Source organism: Heterodontus francisci, chromosome 39 (assembly GCF_036365525.1).
Source record: "Heterodontus francisci isolate sHetFra1 chromosome 39, sHetFra1.hap1, whole genome shotgun sequence".
In the NCBI taxonomy this organism is placed as follows: Eukaryota; Metazoa; Chordata; class Chondrichthyes; order Heterodontiformes; family Heterodontidae; genus Heterodontus; species Heterodontus francisci.
The window spans coordinates 38,806,617-38,829,651 of NC_090409.1; the positions used below are offsets into that span (position 1 = coordinate 38,806,617).

Below are 23,035 nucleotides of genomic sequence, written 5' to 3' on the forward strand. Positions count from 1 at the left end.
TAAGGGGAAGCTGGATAAACATGAGGGAGAAAGGAATAGAATGATATGGTGATAGGGTGAGATGAAGAGGGGGTGGGAGGAGGCTCGTGTGGAGCAGAAAGACCAGCACGGAGCGGATGGGCCGAATGTCCTGTTTCAGTGTTGTAAATTCAATGGTAATACTTCCTCACTGCAGTAGACAGGGATCTGACATGCCCCGTTCTCCAGGCAGTATTGAGAGAAGGCAAAACATCGGCAATAAAGTGGAACTGGCCTCCTCCAGCTCACAGAGCTCCAGCTCTGAAGTCTGAACTCAGAGAGCCTTGCTGCTGCCTTTGAGTTAAATGCCGACTTGATCACCCCTTCATGAGAGAATTGGTTAACCATTTGAACGGAGAACAGTGACAGCGCTATGAGGAAAAGACAAGCTGGTGTGGACGGGGGACGGTGGGGGAAAGAGGGGGTTTAATTGGATAGCTACACCGAAGATGGGATGAATGGCCTGCTCCTGTGGTGAAAGACTCCATATGCTCTTCGAAACAACAATGGGCATTTATATAGCGCACTCCAACATCACTGCAACATCCCATGGTGCTTCACAGGTGCGTAACCAAACAGAATTTGAGTTCAAGCCAGGTGAGGAGAGGTTTGGGAAAAGTGACCTGAAGTTGAGTTGAGGTGAGTTTTACGGAGCACCTTCAGTGGGAGTCGGAGATGTACCATTTGTCTGGGCTGATTCGGAGCTGCTTGCAGATGTTCCTTTGAAATGAGATGACCCCAGTGATCGTGAACAGGCAGGGGGCGGGGGAGGGAAGCAAGAAACAGTCGCCAGCGTGCAAAATCAGAGAAGAATTTCACTTCATTTTATTTATTTACATCAAAATAGAATTATCAGGGGGAAAAAAAAAAAAGCAACAAACAAGTACAGATTTTGACAACCTCAATCAAGGTCAGTGGTGTCGCGGGCTGGATAACCTCAGATAAGACTTTCTCCCTTCGAGGCATGCGGCAGCTGGTCTTGTAAACAGCATTTCTGCCGAGTTTGATTCCTTAGAAAGGATGCGAGGGTCTTTGAGAGGGTACGGAGGAGATTTACCAGAATGGTTCCAGGGATTGGGGATTTTAGTTACAAGGTTAGGTTGGAGAAGCTGGGGTTGTTCTCCTTGGAGCAAAGGAGATTGAGGGGAGATTTGATCGAGATGTACAAGATTATGACAGGTTTAGATTAAAAAACTGTTCCCATTAGCTGACGGTACAAGGACTAGGAGACACAGATTGAAGGTTTTGGGCAAGAGATGCAGGGGGGATGTGAGGAAGAACCTTTTTTTTTTAAACCCAGCGGCTGGTAATGACCTGGAACTCACTGCCCATAAGGGTGGTGCAAGTGGACACTATCAGTAATTTGAGAAGGAAATTGGAAGGGCATTTGAGGGAAATAAACCTGCAGGGCTATGGGGATTGGCCGGGGCACTGGGACTGACTGGACTGCTCGACAGAGAGCCAGCATGCACTCGACTGGCCGAATGGCCTCCTTCTGTGCCGTCACGACTCCATGTTTGGCCCCCTTGTCAAGCGCATGTTCAAATCACCAGCAAACTTCTCAGCGGCTGGCAGCGGAGTTTGGGGGCAGGGAGCCGGGGGTTGCGAAGGGGATTAAGAAGAACATTGTGGTGCTCCCTTGGTACTGCCCCCCCGCCCTGTCCATCGAGAACAAACGCTCCGAACTTCTTCCCAAGCCCAAGACACGGTGCAGAAAAAAAAAAAAACCCTCACAGTAACAGACGGGAGACAGGAGAAAGACTGACTCTCACTTTCAGTGAAGTTCACAAGAGGAAGGTCCCAGAGTTTCACTCAGGATTAATGACAGGATTATCCGACATGCTGAATGAAATTAAGACGGACCTTTACTGACGAGATGCCAGAGCCGTGTTTGGGACATTTAAACTGTATAAAAATGAAAATATTTTTTTTTTTTTTTAAAAAGGGCACTGCAGTGACAGGCAGCTGTCCCGTTGGAGTTTAACAAAGCTGATATGTACTCAGAGTCTAGGTCCCTCGCTCTTCTCCCATCTCACCTCCACTCGGTTCAGTCTGCCATGGCAGATATTGATTAGGCTGCTGTTGGAGCTGCTATAGCTGAGGTACAACCACATAAGGCTGGTGAGGCACCAGCTTCTGTTTCTCGTTGCATACGTAGACCCAGCGGGGCTTGACGAAAGCCAGGTTGGAATTCTCCATCAGAGCCTATGCACAGAAGATTCAAATGACATCATCAGTTCAGAGGGAAGATCCCTCTCGCAGCTTTGACCCCGAATACCAAACCCGACCACCTCCCCAAAACAGCCCTGCTCAGCCGGTGGGTCAGTGGGCAGTGTCTTCTCATTGGGCTCGGAATCGGATGGTGCTGAGCTCGAAAGCCCAGTTAGGGCACAAAATCCCAGTGCCAGTGCCGAGGGAGTGCCGCACAGATGGACAGGGCGGGGGGGGGGGGGGGCAGTGCCAAGGGAGCACCACAATGTTTAGAAGAATGAAAGGCGATCTAATTGAAACACACAAGGTTCTGAAGGGGCTGGATAGGGTAGAAGCTGAGAGACTGTTTCTGCTGGTTGGGGAATCTAAAACATGGGGGGCACAGTCTCGGGATAAGGGACCGATCATTTAGAACTCAAATGAGGAGAAATTATTTCACTCAAAGGATTCCGAATCTTTGGAATTCTCAACCCCAGAGGGTTCTGGATGCTCCATCATTGCATACATTTGAGGCGGGGACAGACAGAATTTTTGGTGTCTCAGTGAATCAAGTGGTATGGCGGGTGGGCGGGAAGCTGGAGCTGAATCCGAAGATCTGCCATGATCATTCTGAATGGCGGAGCAGGCTCAAGGGGCTACTGGGTCTACTCCTGCTCCTAGTGCTTGTGTTCCTGTGTCGGAGGGTCAGTACTGAGGGAGCTGCCGCACTGTCGGAGGGTCAGTACTGAGGGAGCTGCCGCACTGTCGGAGGGTCAGTACTGAGGGAGCTGCCGCACTGTCGGAGGGTCAGTACTGAGGGAGCTGCCGCACTGTCGGAGGGTCAGTACTGAGGGAGCCGCCGCACTGTCGGAGGGTCAGTACTGAGGGAGCCGCCGCACTGTCGGAGGGTCAGTACTGAGGGAGGGTCAGTACTGAGGGAGTGCCGCACTGTCGGATGTGATTTTAAACCGAGGCACCATCTTGCCCCTTACCCTATTTGATGATGTCCCCCTTATCTTGCTTAATACTGTGCTGTCTTCCAGCTTGGTGGGGGGTCACTGGACAGTGTTCAGAATCAGGAAGCCTGGCTGATCTGACCACACTTCCCCCAGTCCCTCACCGACAAGCACCGAGGCTATTGGCAGTCTCCCAGCAGCCAGATGCAGCCACCTCAGCGCACTGTAAGAACTGAACCAGTGGGCACCTGGTCTCTATGGTGCAGTCCGACACCAGCAGCTGCCTGCAAAGCCATGGCAAGCTTGGGGAAGCAGAGCTACCTGGCTGCAGGAGATTATAACAGGGACAGGATTCAGATACAAAACGGTCATGGTGTAACCCAGCGGTTCTCAAACTGGGGTCAGTGTAATAATTGAAAGGGTGGGGGGCAGGGGTTTGAGGCTTGGTGAGAGCTGGTAAGCAGGAATGCTGTCCAACAAACATCACACCAAGGATAGACAGACTCTGCAGTGAACAGCATGCACAGCCATCTCACTGACATCAGTAAGTAACTACCTTCTTTCTTAAAAGCATTATTAAACACTCGGTCCACACAGCACTTTCATATTATGTGTATTATATGATATTAGAATTTCGAGGGGAGGGGGCTCCATTTGAAAAGGAGTCCTTCAACTCGATTGGTCCCTCTGCTTTTATTGATCTATATTAATGACCTAACCTTGGGTGTACAGGGCACAATTTCAAAGTTTGTGGATGACACACAACTTGGAAGTATTGTGAACTGCGCGGAGAATAGTGACAGATTTCAAGAGGACACAGACAGACTGGTGGAATGGGCAGACAAGTGGCAGATGAAATTTAATGCAGAGAAGTGTGAAGTGATTCATTTTGGTAGGAAGAATGAGGAGAGACAATCTAAAATAAAGGGTGCATTTGTAAAGGGGGTGCAGGAGCAGAGGGACCTGGGGTCAGACCTGCACAAATCACTGAAGGTGCCAGGGCAGTTTGAGAGCCCAATTAATAAAGCATACAGTATCCTGGGCTTTATAAACAGAGGGACAGAGCACAAATCAAGGAAGTTATGGCGAACCTTTACAAAATGCTTTTCGGCCTCAACTGGAGAATTGTGTCCAATTCTAGGCGCCACACTTTAAGATAGGAAGGCTTTAGAGAGACTGCAGAAAAGATTCACCAGAACAGTTCCAGGGATGAGAGACTTCAGTTACGCAGATAAATTGGAGAAGCTGGGACTGTTCTCCTTAGAGAGAAGGTTGAGAGGAGATTTGATCGAGGTGATCGAAATCACCAGGGCTCTGGACAGTCGATCGGGAGAGACTGTTCCCCGTTGGCGGAAGGGTGGAGAGCCAGAGGACACTGATTTAAGGTGATTGGGAAAAGAAGCAAAGGTGACATAAGGGTGGGGGAGAGAATATTTTTGGTCAGCGAGTGTTTGGGATGTGGAATGTGCTGCCTGAGAGTGTGGTGGAGGCACATTCAATGGCGGCTTTCAAAAGGCAATTGGATAATGATGTGAAGAGTAAAGTTGTTCGGGGGCGAGGAGGAAAAGGCGGGGAGGCAGTGGGACTAGCTAGAGAGCCAGCACAGACAGGACTGGCCAAATGGCCTCCTTCTCTGCTAACTGTTCAAGATGCTAAGCAAAAAAAGCCTGTGACCCATTGATCTAAATGAATGGTGGAGCAATCTTTTCAGGGCTGAATTGGGCAAGGCTGCATCCGTAGCTCCTCACCCAAACAATCGACCAGCCCTCTCCTCTCCTCATCAACCTCACACAAACAATCGACCAGCCCTCTCCTCTCCTCCTCAACCTCACACAATCAACCAGCCCTCTCCTCTCATCAACCTCACCCAAACAATCGACCAGCCCTCTCCTCTCCTCCTCAACCTCACCCAATCAACCAGCCCTCACCTCTCCTCATCAACCTCACCCAAACAATCGACCAGCCCTCTCCTCTCATCAACCTCACCCAAACAATCGACCAGCCCTCTCCTCTCATCAACCTCACCCAAACAATCGACCAGCCCTCTCCTCTCCTCATCAACCTCACCCAATCAACCAGCCCTCTCCTCTCATCAACCTCACCCAAACAATCGACCAGCCCTCTCCTCTCATCAACCTCACACAATCGACCAGCCCTCTCCTCTCCTCATCAACCTCACCCAAACAATCGACCAGCCCTCTCCTCTCATCAACCTCACCCAAACAATCGACCAGCCCTCTCCTCTCCTCATCAACCTCACCCAAACAATCGACCAGCCCTCTCCTCTCCTCATCAACCTCACCCAAACAATCGACCAGCCCTCTCCTCTCATCAACCTCACCCAAACAATCGACCAGCCCTCTCCTCTCCTCATCAACCTCACCCAAACAATCGACCAGCCCTCTCCTCTCATCAACCTCACCCAAACAATCGACCAGCCCTCTCCTCTCCTCATCAACCTCACCCAATCAACCAGCCCTCTCCTCTCATCAACCTCACCCAAACAATCGACCAGCCCTCTCCTCTCATCAACCTCACACAATCGACCAGCCCTCTCCTCTCCTCATCAACCTCACCCAAACAATCGACCAGCCCTCACCTCTCCTCATCAACCTCACCCAAACAATCGACCAGCCCTCTCCTCTCCTCATCAACCTCACCCAAACAATCGACCAGCCCTCTCCTCTCATCAACCTCACCCAATCGACCAGCCCTCTCCTCTCCTCATCAACCTCACCCAATCAACCAGCCCTCTCCTCTCATCAACCTCACCCAAACAATCGACCAGCCCTCTCCTCTCATCAACCTCACACAATCGACCAGCCCTCTCCTCTCCTCATCAACCTCACCCAAACAATCGACCAGCCCTCACCTCTCCTCATCAACCTCACCCAAACAATCAACCAGCCCTCTCCTCTCCTCATCAACCTCACCCAATCAACCAGCCCTCTCCTCTCATCAACCTCACCCAAACAATCGACCAGCCCTCACCTCTCATCAACCTCACCCAAACAATCGACCAGCCCTCACCTCTCCTCATCAACCTCACCCAAACAATCGACCAGCCCTCTCCTCTCCTCATCAACCTCACCCAATCAACCAGCCCTCTCCTCTCATCAACCTCACCCAAACAATCGACCAGCCCTCTCCTCTCATCAACCTCACCCAAACAATCGACCAGCCCTCACCTCTCATCAACCTCACCCAAACAATCGACCAGCCCTCTCCTCTCATCAACCTCACCCAAACAATCGACCAGCCCTCACCTCTCATCAACCTCACCCAAACAATCGACCAGCCCTCTCCTCTCCTCATCAACCTCACCCAATCAACCAGCCCTCTCCTCTCCTCAACCTCACCCAAACGACCAGCCCTCTCCTCTCCTCATCAACCTCACCCAATCAACCAGCCCTCACCTCTCATCAACCTCACCCAAACAATCAACCAGCCCTCACCTCTCCTCATCAACCTCACCCAAACAATCGACCAGCCCTCTCCTCTCATCAACCTCACCCAAACAATCGACCAGCCCTCACCTCTCCTCCTCAACCTCACCCAATCAACCAGCCCTCTCCTCTCCTCCTCAACCTCACCCAAACAATCGACCAGCCCTCTCCTCTCCTCATCAACCTCACCCAATCAACCAGCCCTCTCCTCTCCTCATCAACCTCACCCAAACAATCAACCAGCCCTCACCTCTCCTCATCAACCTCACCCAAACAATCGACCAGCCCTCTCCTCTCATCAACCTCACCCAATCGACCAGCCCTCACCTCTCCTCCTCAACCTCACCCAAACAATCGACCAGCCCTCTCCTCTCCTCATCAACCTCACCCAATCAACCAGCCCTCTCCTCTCCTCATCAACCTCACCCAAACAACCAGCCCTCTCCTCTCCTCATCAACCTCACCCAAACAATCGACCAGCCCTCTCCTCTCCTCCTCAACCTCACCCAAAACAATCAACCAGCCCTCTCCTCTCCTCTCCTCAACCAAAACAACCAGCCCTCTCCTCTCCTCATCAACCTCACCCAAACAATCGACCAGCCCTCTCCTCTCCTCCTCAACCTCACCCAAACAATCGACCAGCCCTCTCCTCTCCTCATCAACCTCAACCAAAACAATCAACCAGCCCTCTCCTCTCCTCATCAACCTCACCCAAACAATCGACCAGCCCTCACCTCTCCTCCTCAACCTCACACAACCAGCCCTCTCCTCTCCTCAACCTCACCCAATCAACCAGCCCTCTCCTCTCCTCCTCACCCAAACAATCGACCAGCCCTCTCCTCTCCTCCTCAACCTCACCCAAACAAACAATCGACCAGCCCTCACCTCTCCTCCTCAACCTCACACAATCGACCAGCCCTCTCCTCTCATCAACCTCACCCAAACAATCAACCAGCCCTCTCCTCTCCTCCTCACCCAAACAATCGACCAGCCCTCTCCTCTCATCAACCTCACCCAATCAACCAGCCCTCTCCTCTCCTCCTCACCCAAACAATCGACCAGCCCTCTCCTCTCATCAACCTCACCCAATCAACGAGCCCTCTCCTCTCCTCATCAACCTCACCCAAACAATCGACCAGCCCTCACCTCTCCTCCTCAACCTCACCCAAACAATCGACCAGCCCTCACCTCTCCTCCTCAACCTCACCCAATCAACCAGCCCTCTCCTCTCCTCCTCAACCTCACCCAATCAACCAGCCCTCTCCTCTCCTCATCAACCTCACCCAAACAATCGACCAGCCCTCTCCTCTCCTCCTCAACCTCACCCAAACAATCGACCAGCCCTCACCTCTCCTCCTCAACCTCACCCAAACAATCGACCAGCCCTCTCCTCTCCTCCTCAACCTCACCCAATCAACCAGCCCTCTCCTCTCCTCATCAACCTCACCCAAACAATCGACCAGCCCTCACCTCTCCTCCTCAACCTCACCCAAACAATCGACCAGCCCTCACCTCTCCTCCTCAACCTCACCCAAACAATCGACCAGCCCTCACCTCTCCTCCTCAACCTCACCCAAACAATCGACCAGCCCTCACCTCTCCTCCTCAACCTCACCCAAACAATCAACCAGCCCTCTCCTCTCCTCCTCAACCTCACACAATCAACCAGCCCTCTCCTCTCCTCATCAACCTCACCCAAACAATCGACCAGCCCTCTCCTCTCATCAACCTCACCCAAACAATCGACCAGCCCTCACCTCTCCTCCTCAACCTCACCCAAACAATCGACCAGCCCTCACCTCTCCTCCTCAACCTCACCCAAACAATCGACCAGCCCTCACCTCTCCTCCTCAACCTCACCCAAACCAATCAACCAGCCCTCTCCTCATCAACCTCACCCAAAACAATCAACCAGCTCTCTCCTCCCCTCATCAACCTCACCCAAAACAATCAACCAGACCTCTCCTCCCCTCATCAGCCTCACCCAAACCAATCAACCAGCCCTCTCCTCCCCTCATCAGCCTCACCCAAACCAATCAACCAGCCCTCTCCTCTCATCAACCTCACCCAAAACAATCATCCAGCCCTCTCCTCCCCTCATCAACCTCACCCAAAACAATCAACCAGCCCTCTCCTCCCCTCATCAACCTCACCCAAACCAATCAACCAGCCCTCTCCTCCCCTCATCAGCCTCACACAAACCAACCAGCCCTCTCCTCCCCTCATCAATCTCACCCAAAACAATCAACCAGCCCTCTCCTCATCAACCTCACCCAAAACAATCAACCAGCCCTCTCCTCTCCTCCCCTCATCAACCTCACCCAAACCAATCAACCAGCCCTCTCCTCCCCTCATCAACCTCACCCAAACCAATCAACCAGCCCTCTCCTCCCCTCATCAACCTCACCCAATCAACCAGCCCTCTCCTATCATCAACCTCACCCAATCAACCAGCCCTCTCTTCCCCTCATCAACCTCACCCAAATCAACCAGCCCTCTCCTCACCTCATCAACCTCACCCAAAACAATCAACCAGCCCTCTCCTCACCTCATCAACCTCACCCAAAACAATCAACCAGCCCTCTCCTCACCTCATCAACCTCACCCAATCAACCAGCCCTGTCCTCTCCTCATCAACCTCACCCAATCAACCAGCCCTCTCCTCCCCTCCTCAACCTCACCCAAACCAATCAACCAGTCCTCTCCTCCCCTCCTCAACCTCACCCAAACCAATCAACCAGCACTGTCCTCTCATCAACCTCACCCAATCAACCAGTACTCTCCTCCCCTCCTCAACCTCACCCAAACCAATCAACCAGTCCTCTCCTCCCCTCATCAACCTCACCCAAACCAATCAACCAGCCCTCTCCTCCCCTCATCAACCTCACCCAAAACAATCAACCAGCCCTCTCCTCCCCTCATCAACCTCACCCAAACCAATCAACCAGCCCTCTCCTCCCCTCATCAGCCTCACACAAACCAACCAGCCCTCTCCTCCCCTCATCAATCTCACCCAAAACAATCAACCAGCCCTCTCCTCATCAACCTCACCCAAAACAATCAACCAGCCCTCTCCTCTCCTCCCCTCATCAACCTCACCCAAACCAATCAACCAGCCCTCTCCTCCCCTCATCAACCTCACCCAAACCAATCAACCAGCCCTCTCCTCCCCTCATCAACCTCACCCAATCAACCAGCCCTCTCCTATCATCAACCTCACCCAATCAGCCAGCCCTCTCTTCCCCTCATCAACCTCACCCAAATCAACCAGCCCTCTCCTCACCTCATCAACCTCACCCAAAACAATCAACCAGCCCTCTCCTCACCTCATCAACCTCACCCAAAACAATCAACCAGCCCTCTCCTCACCTCATCAACCTCACCCAATCAACCAGCCCTGTCCTCTCCTCATCAACCTCACCCAATCAACCAGCCCTCTCCTCCCCTCCTCAACCTCACCCAAACCAATCAACCAGTCCTCTCCTCCCCTCCTCAACCTCACCCAAACCAATCAACCAGCACTGTCCTCTCATCAACCTCACCCAATCAACCAGTACTCTCCTCCCCTCCTCAACCTCACCCAAACCAATCAACCAGTCCTCTCCTCCCCTCATCAACCTCACCCAAACCAATCAACCAGCCCTGTCCTCCCCTCATCAACCTCACCCAAACCAATCAACCAGCCCTCTCCTCTCCTCATCAACCTCACCCAAACCAATCAACCAGCCCTCTCCTCCCCTCATCAACCTCACCCAAACCAATCAACCAGCCCTCTCCACATCAACCTCACCCAAACCAACCAGCCCTGTCCTCTCCTCATCAACCTCACCCAATCAACCAGCCCTCTCCTCCCCTCATCAACCTCACCCAAACCAATCAACCAGCCCTCTCCTCCTCTCATCAACCTCACCCAAACCAATCAACCAGCCTCTCCTCACCTCATCAAATCTGTCGTCCCACTCCTCAGCCGTGACCACGTAGTTTACTGTCTCGTTCATGTACTCCTCGAGAGCTCTACACAGAGGCAAAAGAGACATGCATTAGACAAGAGGCTCCGAGCTCAACCGGGTGGTGATAGGGCAGTCAAGTGGAGCTGAGGTAGAAGACCAGCCACCATCTTACTGAACTGTGGATTGGACACAAGGGGCCGAATGGCCTCCTCCCACCCCTATTGCTCACGTTACGTGCATGGAAACCACCGACTGCGTCCCCCCAGCCCTTTCCTCAAGTGATGACTCACTTGGAAGAAACTGGGGCACAGAATGTAGTCTTGGGGAGGGGGAGATACTTTAACAGGCACCAGTCGGAAACACAGGGGCGTCTGCAGATCCGCAGTGACCCACCGAGTCTCTGGCTGGCAACGTTTCGAATGGACCACCACCCGAGCAGTAGGAGAGACCCATGGCCGGTAGCCAGAGAGGGATTTGCCTGTAACATTGGGTGGGATCTCAAAGGAGAAATTTGCGGCGTGTTAACGACACAAACCGCTGGCTGATTCATTCCGCTAAAGCAACTTTTCCCGCCCTCAGTCTCCCCATTATTTTGAAGAATTTTCCGCATCTGAAAATTACTCGCCTCAGAGAGTTTAATTTGGTAATTAACCATGTGAACGACTCGGTAATGGTTAACCCAAAGCCAATCATGCTGGCTGTCCCAGAAAGTGAACAATTTAGAAGTGTTCAATTTCATTCCTGCAGGCAATCAATTGTTGTTGGAGATTTTCTTTCCGTCTCTGTTTTCTCTCTCAATACAACCTTTCTAGGTCTTAATTTTTCTTTACGTGCCCGATTTCGCTGAAATTCTGCCTCATTCCCCTTTGCTCCCTTCACAATCCTGAAATCTCCTGGGTGAAGGAGAGAGACTGTGGGCCCTGCCGTTAACGGAGACCCCAGACACCAGTCACCTCTGCCAGCGAGGTATGTGCAAACATTTTTTCAGCTGCAGAGTAGAAGGAAGTCTCGGTAACGGCCCAAATCCAGCTCATTAACATGAAGAGCTAGCGGAGAGGGTCACCTGATCCTCACGAGAATGTAACGCCTTTTCAGACAGGAGAGCGACTTTTTACACAAGCTGGTGAGAAACGTCAAACCAACAGCCACCCCTCAGTAACTCTCCCCTCCCGAACGGGTGAAGAATTTAATTTATCAAGTGCCCGTCACACCTCAAGGCTGCTCCCGTACGATTAATTGCATCTGAAGCTCAGCGACTATTAGGTAGGCAAACGAGGCAACGATTGAGCACAGCAAGATCCCGCACACAGCTACAGAATGAATGGCCAGTTGAATGTTGGCCTGGGAGAGTGCGAACCTGCCCCCCACCCCCACTCTTCCTCACATAGCGCCCCAGTGAAGGTTAACATCAAGCTGTCAGGTCAACAGGACCTCAGTTTAACGGCTCATCCAGAGGTGGGAAGACTTGCATTCCACTAGCGCCCTTCCCCACCACAGGACGTTCCAAAGGGCTTCACAGTCATCGAAGGACTTTTTTGAAGTGTGGTCACTGATAACATGTTGGAAACGCGGCAGTCAATTTGTGCACAGCAAGATTCCACCAACAGCAATGTGATAATGATCCAGATCATCTATTCATTTTTTTATTAGTGATATTGGTCGAGGGATAAATATTGTCCCCAGGACACCAGGGAGAACTCCCCCACTGCTCTTCTCCCAAATAGTGGCCATGGGATCTTTTACACCCACCTGAGGGCAGACGGGGGCCTCGGTTTAATGTCTCATCTGAAAGACAGCACCTCTGACAGTGCAGCACTCCCTCAGTACTGACCCTCCGACAGTGCAGCACTCCCTCAGTACTGACCCTCCGACAGTGCAGCACTCCATCAGCACTGACCCGCCGACAGTGCAGCGCTCCCTCAGCACTGACCCGCCGACAGTGCAGCGCTCCATCAGCACTGACCCGCCGACAGTGCAGCACTCCCTCAGCACTGACCCGCCGACAGTGCAGCACTCCCTCAGCACTGACCCGCCGACAGTGCAGCACTCCCTCAGTACTGACCCTCCGGCAGTGCAGCACTCCCTCAGTACTGACCCTCCGGCAGTGCAGCACTCCCTCAGCACTGACCCGCCGACAGTGCAGCGCTCCCTCAGCACTGACCCGCCGACAGTACAGCGCTCCCTCAGCACTGACCCGCCGACAGTGCAGCGCTCCCTCAGCACTGACCCGCCGACAGTGCAGCGCTCCCTCAGCACTGACCCGCCGACAGTGCAGCACTCCCTCAGTACTGACCCTCCGGCAGTGCAGCACTCCCTCAGTACTGACCCTCCGGCAGTGCAGCACTCCCTCAGTACTGACCCTCCGGCAGTGCAGCACTCCCTCAGTACTGACCCTCCGGCAGTGCAGCGCCCCCTCAGTACTGACCCTCCGACAGTGCAGCGCCCCCTCAGTACTGACTCTGACAGTGCAGCACTCCCTCAGTACTGACCCTCCGACAGTGCAGCACTCCCTCAGTACTGACCCTCCGGCAGTGCAGCGCTCCCTCAGTACTGACCCTCCGACAGTGCAGCGCCCCCTCAGCACTGACCCGCCGACAGTGCAGCGCTCCCTCAGCACTGACCCGCCGACAGTGCAGCGCTCCCTCAGCACTGACCCGCCGACAGTGCAGCGCTCCCTCAGCACTGACCCGCCGACAGTGCAGCGCTCCCTCAGCACTGACCCGCCGACAGTGCAGCGCTCCCTCAGCACTGACCCGCCGACAGTGCAGCGCTCCCTCAGCACTGACCCGCCGACAGTGCAGCGCTCCCTCAGCACTGACCCGCCGACAGTGCAGCACTCCCTCAGCTCCGACCCGCCGACAGTGCAGCACTCCCTCAGCTCCGACCCGCCGACAGTGCAGCACTCCCTCAGTACCGACCCTCCGACAGTGCAGCACTCCCTCAGTACCGACCCTCCGACAGTGCAGCACTCCCTCAGCACTGACCCTCCGACAGTGCAGCACTCCCTCAGCACTGACCCTCCGACAGTGCAGCACTCCCTCAGCACCGACCCTCCGACAGTGCAGCACTCCCTCAGTACCGACCCTCCGACAGTGCAGCACTCCCTCAGTACTGACCCTCCGACAGTGCAGCACTCCCTCAGTACTGACCCTCCGACAGTGCAGCACTCCCTCAGTACCGACCCTCCGACAGTGCAGCACTCCCTCAGTACCGACCCTCCGACAGTGCAGCACTCCCTCAGTACCGACCCTCCGACAGTGCAGCACTCCCTCAGCACTGACCCTCCGACAGTGCAGCACTCCCTCAGCACCGACCCTCCGACAGTGCAGCACTCCCTCAGCACTGACCCTCCGACAGTGCAGCACTCCCTCAGCACTGACACTGGGGCGTGTCAGCCTGGATTATGGGCTCAGTGACTGCAGAGGATCTTGAACCCACGGGTTTCTGACTCAGGAGGCGAGTGTGCCAAACCACGGCCGACAGCTTGGGCGATATTAACTGCTCCACTCGAATAAACCAATCTCGACTCACGTTAACATTTCCATGCCAGAGTATTAATTCAAAGTCTTTCTCACCCATTGAAGGCGGTGATGTAGCGGGTTAAAACCCGGTGCTCGTCATTCGGGAACTCTCCGTATAGAAGGAAGTGTTTCCCCAAAAACAGATCTATCAAACAATAAAACAGACAGAATTAGTGCAGGAAATGGGTGTCGATTAACTCCTCAAGCTCTGGATGATACACGGATGTAAAACATGCTCCAAGAACTGCTTTGTACATTGATCATTTCCCCTGATCCAATATAATCTGAATTCCACAGAAGCTCCTCCATAAACAACTACATGATTGTTTAAGAGCTTTGTGTAGTTTGACAAGTCAGAGTAACCAATACAACAAGATTGAAAACTGGTTTAGTACCGCACCAAACGCTGTTGCTTGGGTTTCAGGCATTTCTCCTTCATTACATAATATCATGTTTACGGCACCAGACACAGGCCATTCGGCCCCTCTGCTCCGGCCTCCTCCCAACCCCTCTCCATCTCACCCTATCACCCTATCCTTCCATTCCTTTCTCCCATCGAGTGTTGGTCCAATTTCCATTTGAAATCATTGATCGCCTCCACTTCCACGACCCTCGTAGTCAGCGAGTTCCAGCTCAATACCACTCGCGGTGTAACAAAGTTCTTCCTCACATCCCACCCCCCGCCCCCTGCATCTCTTGCCCCAAACCTTCAATCTGTGTCCCCCTCGTCCTTGTATCATCTCTTTAAAATCATGAAAGACTCCGATAGGGTAAAGACCTCCATCAGAACATCCCTCAGCTTTCTCATTTCGAAATAGAGCCCCCGCCTGTTCAATCTTTCCTGATAGGTGTTAACTCTCAATACTGGTCATCATCCCTGTGGATTTTTGTTTTTTGGCAGCTTCTCCAGTGTCTCTACATCCTTTTTTATAATAAGGAGACCGGAACTGTACACAGTGCTCCGAGTGTGGTCTAGCCAAGGGATATGGAGACTGGAACTGTGCACAGTGATCCAGGTGTGGTCTAACCGAGGTATATGGAGACTGGAACTGTACACAGTGATCCAAGTGTGGTCTAGCCAAGGGATATGGAGACCGGAACTGTGCACAGTGATCCAGGTGTGGTCTAACCGAGGTATATGGAGACTGGAACTGTACACAGTGCTCCGAGTGTGGTCTAGCCAAGGGATATGGAGACCGGAACTGTGCACAGTGATCCAGGTGTGGTCTAACCGAGGTATATGGAGACCAGAACTGTGCACAGTGATCCAGGTGTGGTCTAACCAAGGTAGATGGAGACAGGAACTGTGCACAGTGATCCAGGTGTGGTCTAACCAAGGTATATGGAGACTGGAACTGTACACAGTGATCCAGGTGTGGTTAAACCAAGGTATATTGAGACCGGAACTGTGCACAGTGATCCAGGTGTGGTCTAACCGAGGGATATGGAGACCGGAACTGTGCACAGTGATCCAGGTGTGGTCTAACCAAGGTGTATGGAGACCGGAACTGTGCACAGTGATCCAGGTGTGGTCTAACCGAGGTATATGGAGACTGGAACTGTGCACAGTGACCCAGGTGTGGTCTAACCAAGGTATATGGAGACCGGAACTGTACACAGTGATCCAAGTGTGGTCTAACCAAGGTATATGGAGACTGGAACTGTACACAGTGATCCAGGTGTAGTCTAACCGAGGTATATGGAGACCGGAACTGTACACAGTGATCCAAGTGTGGTCTAACCAAGGTATATGGAGACCGGAACTGTACACAGTGATCCAGGTGTGGTCTAACCGAGGTGTATGGAGACCGGAACTGTGCACAGTGATCCAGGTGTGGTCTAACCGAGGTGTATGGAGATTGGAACTGTGCACAGTGATCCAGGTGTGGTTTAACCAAGGTATATGGAGACCGGAACTGTGCACAGTGATCCAGGTGTGGTCTAACCAAGGTATATGGAGACTGGAACTGTGCACAGTGATCCAGGTGTGGTCTAACTGAGGTATATGGAGACCGGAACTGTGCACAGTGATCCAGGTGTGGTTTAACCAAGGTATATGGAGACTGGAACTGTGCACAGTGATCCAGGTGTGGTCTAACCAAGGTATATGGAGACTGGAACTGTGCACAGTGATCCAGGTGTGGTCTAACCAAGGTATATGGAGACTGGAACTGTACACAGTGATCCAGGTGTGGTCTAACCAAGGTATATGGAGACCGGAACTGTGCACAGTGATCCAGGTGTGGTCTAACCAAGGTATATGGAGACCGGAACTGTGCACAGTGATCCAGGTGTGGTCTAACCAAGGTATATGGAGACTGGAACAGTGCACAGTGATCCAGGTGTGGTCTAACCGAGGTATATGGAGACCGGAACTGTGCACAGTGCTCAGAGTGCAGTTTAACCAAGATATATGGAGACCGGAACTGTGCACAGTGATCCAGGTGTGGTCTAACCAAGGTATATGGAGACCGGAACTGTGCACAGTGCTCAGAGTGCAGTTTAACCAAGATATATGGAGACCGGAACTGTGCACAGTGATCCAGGTGTGGTCTAACCAAGGTATATGGAGACCGGAACTGTGCACAGTGCTCCTCCTCCCCACCTCAGCGCGAAGACACTTATGAAAAGGTGAAATTTTGCATGGTTAAGGGGGAAGAGAGCGCAGGGGGAGGGAATGGGATAAATTGGTGAGCTCTCTCAGAGAGACGGTACAGGAATGACAGGCTGAATGGCCTCCTTTCTAAAGCCTGGTCTAGCTCCCACTGATTCAGTCCCCTGTTCCCACTTTGCAAGCCTCGACTATTCTTTGGCTGGCGTGACACACAGACTCTGTCTGCATTCATCGCCACGGCCCTTGTCCCCTTTATTTAAATGAAAGCCGCTCTCTGAGCAACAGAACAGATACATCAAACGCAACAACTGCTGGAGAGGGCTTTCTTATCTCCCAGCTTCAATAATCAATGGAACTCGGGTGAAAGTAATTCGTCTTCTGCTCAGTCTACGCTGGGATGCAATTTTAACCCTGGCCATTAATCAGCAACACCAGGGAAGGGCAAAGTAACAACTAAACCAAGTCTCGTCGTCCAAAATAAAACATTAAAACGGCAACAAAATTAAAAGCTGCAGCTTGACTGTAAAAAGCTTCCCGAGGAGTTAACCGGTGGATCTGTTTACTTAACAGCAATGGCTGCAACCTGCACGCAGGTTATAAACGAGAAATACTGGATTTATGGAATGTCTGGCATGAGCTCCCTCTGGCCCAAAGTGCTTTACAACCAATTAAATACCTTTATTTAATAAAAGCAAAATACAGCAGATGCTGGAAATCTGAAATAAAAACAAGAAATGCTGGAAATACTCAGCAGGTCTGGCAGCATCTGTGGAGACAGAAGCAGAGTTAACGTTTCGGGTCAGTGACCCTTCATCAGAACTGACAAATATTAGAAATGTAAAAGGTTATAAGTAAGTAAAGCGGGGGTGGGGCAAGAGATAACAAAGGAGAAGGTATTGACAAGGTCACAGAATAACCAACCAGGTTATGGAGCAAAGGCAAACAATATGTTAATGGTGTGTTGAAAGACAAAGCATGAGTACAGATAGGGTGTTAATGGACTGAATACTGAACAGCCGCAAGTACAAACATGGAAAAAAAAAGTGGGTAAGCAAACTGAACAAACTAAGATAAAATAAAAAAAATAAAAAATAAATTTTAAAAAGGGAAAAGAATAAACTAAAAATAAAATGCTCTGAAATTATTGAACTCAATGTTCAGTCCGGCAGGCTGTAGTGTGCCTAATCGGTCAATGAGATGCTGTTCCTCGAGCTTGCGTTGATGTTCACTGGAACACTGCAGCAATCCCAGGACAGAGACGTGAGCATGAGAGCGGGGTGGGGGGGGGGGGGGGGGGGGGGTGTTGAAATGGCAAGCAACCGGAAGCTCAGGGTCCTGCTTTCGGACTGAGCGGAGGTGTTCCGCAAAGCGGTCACCCAGTCTGCGCTTGGTCTCCCCAATGTAGAGGAGACCACGTTGTGAGCAGCGAATACAGCCACTTGTGGTGAGATATTGCGTGTTCTGGGAACTCCACCCCCACCCCCAACCACTTACCCTCAGCGTGAAAACATTTCTTATGAAAAGGTGAAATTTTGCATGGTTATGGGGGAGAGTGAGCAGGGGGAGGGAATGGGACTAATTGGTGAGCTCTCTCAGAGAGACAGTACCTATATTTCCTCCTTTTTATATCAAATGTGAACACTGTTGCAATGATTGTGTTTTACACAGCAGCTATAGCACAGAAACCTGGCCATTCAGCCCATCTGTTCCATGCTGGTGTTTCTGCTCCACACAAGCCTCCTCCCACCATATCCTTCCATTCCTTTCTCCTTTGCCCACTGCTGAATCTTGCAGATACCATCCAGACTCACCAGGAAGTTCTGGGATGGGCAGATCACTGCCACCCTCCTCCACATCCGTATTTTCATCTGTTGACTCGGCATAAGGGTCACTCTCCTCCTGTTTGACTGCCCTGTGCTTCTTTTGCTGGTGCTCCTGTACCCTGAACAGATAGGATTTCAGAAGATCAAAGTCCATGCTCGGCTGATAGAACTGCTCAAACGCAAGGGCTCACCTACCAACAACTCGCATTTACATAGCGTCTTAAAAGGTGGTTAAAAAAATTGCCCCGAGGTCCTTCACAGGCACGATATAACAAACAGAAATTTGACACCGAATCCAAATAAGGAGATACCAAGGTCAGGTGACCAAAAGCTTGGTCAAAGAGGTCAGTTTTTAAAGGGGTGTCCGAAAGGAGGAGAGGGGAGAGAGAGACATTCCTGGCTCGGGCAACGGCGGAGTGGAAATGGGTGTATCGGGCTACCGTCGCAGCTGTTTATGGGATCTTGCTGTGCGGTTAAACGCCTGCAGAACAGCAGCGGCTGTGTCCCCAGCGCCATGAGTTGCACGTCGGAGCACTTTGCGACTGGGAGATAAGGCGTTTAATATGCGTGCGTTCTTTTCTGCGGCACCACTGTTACCTCTCTCAGTAGAGCGATTTGCTCCTGTGTGTTTCGACTGTACTTGGGTTGAGATCGATGACCTTTGTGAGATCAGATCTGGAGTGCAGTAAAATGGAATCGATTACTAGCCTTGCCTGGAAGGGACTGATAACCCTTTTACCATTAAGATCTTCAGTGGGCCTTTTTAAAAAATTATTATTTCACTTTTGATCTGTGCTTGTATTTGAAGTGAGTTTTGTTCAGCTTTCTCTCCGTGTTCATGTGTACACCCACGCTCCCACTCGAGTGCAGAACACGCTGCGCTCACTGTCGCAGGATCTCGGTGATGATGCAGATGGAGCCGTTCATGAAGCAAAGGCCGACTTTCCTCCTCGCCCACCCACACCCAGCTCCCCGCCCCGCCCTGCCGCTTCTCCAGTTTCCTGACCTCCTCCTGAAGACACGGACTGGTGCAGAGACTCTGTCCCTGCGCTCGCTGCCCTCAATCCAGCTCTACCGGTCAGGGGTTTTACTGAGAGCTGGCCCGAGCGCGAAGCCGATGCCTTATCGCCACGGCGACTCATTCCGCTGCCCACCTTCTGCGTGTCCGAACTTGCACCGAGGCCTGTTCACCCACCACCCCCCACTATTGCTCACTGACCTGCACTGGCTCCCAGTCCGGTAACACCTCCCATTTTAAAATTCACATCCTCCTGTTCAAATCCCTCCATGGACTCCTCGTCCTCTTCTCCCTATCTCTGTAACCTCCTCCAGACCCTACAACCCTCCCTATCTCTGTAACCTCCTCCAGCCCCTACAACCCTCCCTATCTCTGTAACCTCCTCCAGCCCCTACAACCCTCCCCATCTCTGTAACCTCCTCCAGTCCCTACAACCCTCCCCATCTCTGTAACCTCCTCCAGCCCCTACAACCCTCCCTATCTCTTTAACCTCCTCCAGCCCCAACAACCCTCCCTATCTCTGTAACCTCCTCCAGCCCCTACAACCCTCCCTATCTCTGTAACCTCCTCCAGCCCCTACAACCCTCCCTATCTCTGGAACCTCCTCCAGCCCCTACAACCCTCCCTATCTCTGTAACCTCCTCTAGCCCCTACAACCCTCCCCATCTCTGTAACCTCCTCCAGCCCCTACAACCCTCCCCATCTCTGTAACCTCCTCCAGCCCCTACAACCCTCCCTATCTCTGTAACCTCCTACAACCCTCCGAGATCTCTGCGCTCCTCCAATTCCGGCCTCTTGCCCATCCCCCGATTCCCATCGCTCCACCATTGGCGGCCGTGCCTTCAGCTGCCTGGGGCCCTAAACTCTGGAATTCCCTCCCTAAACCTCTCCGCCTCTCCCTCTCTCCTCCTTTAAGACGCTCCTTAAAAAACCGACCTCTTTGACCGAGCTTTTGGTCGCCTGTCCCTCATATTTTTATTTAGAGATACAGCACTGAAACAGGCCCTTCGGCCCACCGAGTCTGTGCCGACCATCAACCACCCATTTATACTAACCCTACAGTAATCCTATATTCCTACCACATCCCCACAATTCCCCTGCCACCTACCTACACTGGAGGCAATTTATAATGGCCAATTTACCCATCAACCTGCAAGTCTTTGGAAGTGGGAGGAAACCGGAGCACCCGGCGAAAACCCACGCAGACACAGGGAGAACTTGCAAACTCCACACAGGCAGTACCCAGAATCGAACCCGGGTCCCCGGAGCTGTGAGGCTGCGGTGCTAACCACTGCGCCGCCCCTGATCTCCCGATATGGCTCAAATTTACAATGCTGCAAAAGTGCCTTTTACTGCGTTGATGGTGCTATATTAATGCACGTTCCAGGCCTGCAGGTTAGCTCGATGGATTGCTCAAGGAAGGTGCCTACCTCTTGAGTTCATCCTCGGTGTCACAGCCAGAATCATGGTCGAAACTCTTCCCTCCGGCAGCTTTAAAATAAAACAAAACAAAAACAAAAATAAGTGACCCTCTCACACCTTTTACCACGAGTTCAGCTTCTTTGGGTTATGCAAAAGAGAACAGCTGCACGTCTGTGGAAGTGGAATTTGCATCGTTCAACGAAGCACAGAATTGTACGTGCGGAAGGAGGTCATTCGTCCCATCATGTCGGTACTATCCAATTCAGTTCCACGCGCCAGCACTTCCCCTGTAACCCTGAAAATTCGTCCTGATCCAGTACATGACCCATTGCAGGCAGTCGGCTACAGGTCTTGACAATGCTCGGTGTGAGGAAATTTCTCCTCGTTCCTTCCTAGCTAATTGTCGGCAATTACTTTAAACCTATGACCTCGGGTTACCGACCCTCCCGCCACTGGGATCAGTTTCTCCTCATTTACTCCATCAAAAACCCCCTCATGATTTTGAACGCCTCGATTAAATCTCCCCCCTTAACCTTCTCTGCTCTGAGGAGAACAATCCCAGCTTCTCCCAGTCTCTCCACATTCACTGAAGTCCCTCATCCCTGGGAATAATCCAGTAAATCTCCCCCCGCACCCTCTCCAAAACCCCGACATCCTTTCGAAAGTGTGTGGCGACCGGAATTGGACACAATTCTCCAGAGATTCAACGTTTACAGCCCAGCACTCTCGACCCCTACCCAGTAGCCAGATCCTCCCCACAGCACTCTCCCGTCAGCCCTCAGGATCAGAGGGGCGCAGAGGTCTCGGAGGGTTGTAGGGAACTGGAGGAGGTGACAGAGACAGGGAGGGATTTGAAAACAAGGAGAAGAATGTTTAAAAAAAAAATAAAAAAAATCGAGGCGTTGCTCGACTGGGAGCCAATGCAAGTCAGCGAGCACAGGGGACGATGGGTGGACGGGGCAGTAGAGGTTTGGATGAGTTCTAGTTGAGAGAGAGTACAATCCAGACCAGCCAGGAGAACACTGCAATAGTCATGTCGGGAGTTACAAGCGAGTCACTAATAAATCCAATGGGGAATTCAGGAGAAACTTCTTTCCCCAGAGAGTGGTGAGAATGTTGAGCTCGCTACCACAGGGAGTGGTCGAGGTGAATAGTAAACGAGTCACATGAGAGAACGAGGAATGGAAAGATAGGCTGAGGGATTGAGATGATCGAAAGGGAATAGGACAATTATCTGAAGAGAAAAGAATGGCGGGGCTACGGAGAAAGGGCAGGGGAGCGGGACTAACCGAGTTTCTCTTGCACACAGAGCCATCAAGGACAGGACGGGCCTCCTCTGTGCTGTAACCATCCTATAAGGTAGATGGAAGGACAGGAGGCCCATGTGGCGTATACACACCAGTACAGACTAGATGGGATGAATGGCCCATTACTGCGCTGTACATTTCATGTAATAACATAAGGAATAGGAGCAGGAAGAGTCCATTCGGCCCCTCGAGCCTGCTTCCCCCATTCAATAAGATCATGGCTGATCCTCTCCCTCAAACTCCACTTTCCCGCCCTATCCCTCGATCTCCCTCAGCGCCCAAAAATCTCTCCATCTCGGTCTTGAATATTCTCAACGACTGATCATCCACAGCTCTCTGGGGTAGAGAATTCCAGAGATTCCCAACCCTCCGAGTGAAGACATTTCCCCCCATCTCAGTCCCCAATGGCCGACCCCTTATCCCGAGACTGGGACCACCCACCCCCCCCACCCCCAGTTCTAGACTCTCCAGTCGGAGGGGAAACAGCCCCTCACCATCTACCCTGTCAAACCCTCTGAGAATTTTATACGTTTCAATGAGATCACCTCTCATTCTTCTAAACTCCAGACAATATTTTTAAATTTGTTTGTGGGATGTGGGTGTCACTGCCTACCTCACCATTTGTTGCCCATCCCTAACTGCCCTTGAACTGAGTGGCTTGTCAGGCCATTTCAGAGGGCAGTTAAGAGACAACCACATTGCTGTGGGTCTGGAGTCAGATGCAGGCCAGACCAGGGAAGGACGGCAGGATTCCTTCCCCCTGAAGGACA

At 52.1% G+C, this 23,035-nt stretch overlaps 1 protein-coding gene across 1 annotated transcript in view; it reads right to left on the reverse strand.

Moving 5' to 3' along the window:
* Positions 1–820: 820 nt before the first annotated feature.
* Positions 821–23,035, reverse strand: part of xrcc1 (X-ray repair complementing defective repair in Chinese hamster cells 1) — a 45,876-nt gene continuing 23,661 nt past the window's right edge. Inside the window, exons 9-13 of the mRNA XM_068018736.1 lie at positions 20,967–21,027; positions 18,507–18,637; positions 14,136–14,226; positions 10,549–10,624; positions 821–2,223 (exon numbers count right to left, since the gene is read on the reverse strand). Coding sequence (XP_067874837.1) covers positions 2,110–2,223; positions 10,549–10,624; positions 14,136–14,226; positions 18,507–18,637; positions 20,967–21,027 — 473 coding nt within the window. The 3' untranslated portion in view covers positions 821–2,109. The remainder of the gene's footprint in view (positions 2,224–10,548; positions 10,625–14,135; positions 14,227–18,506; positions 18,638–20,966; positions 21,028–23,035) is intronic.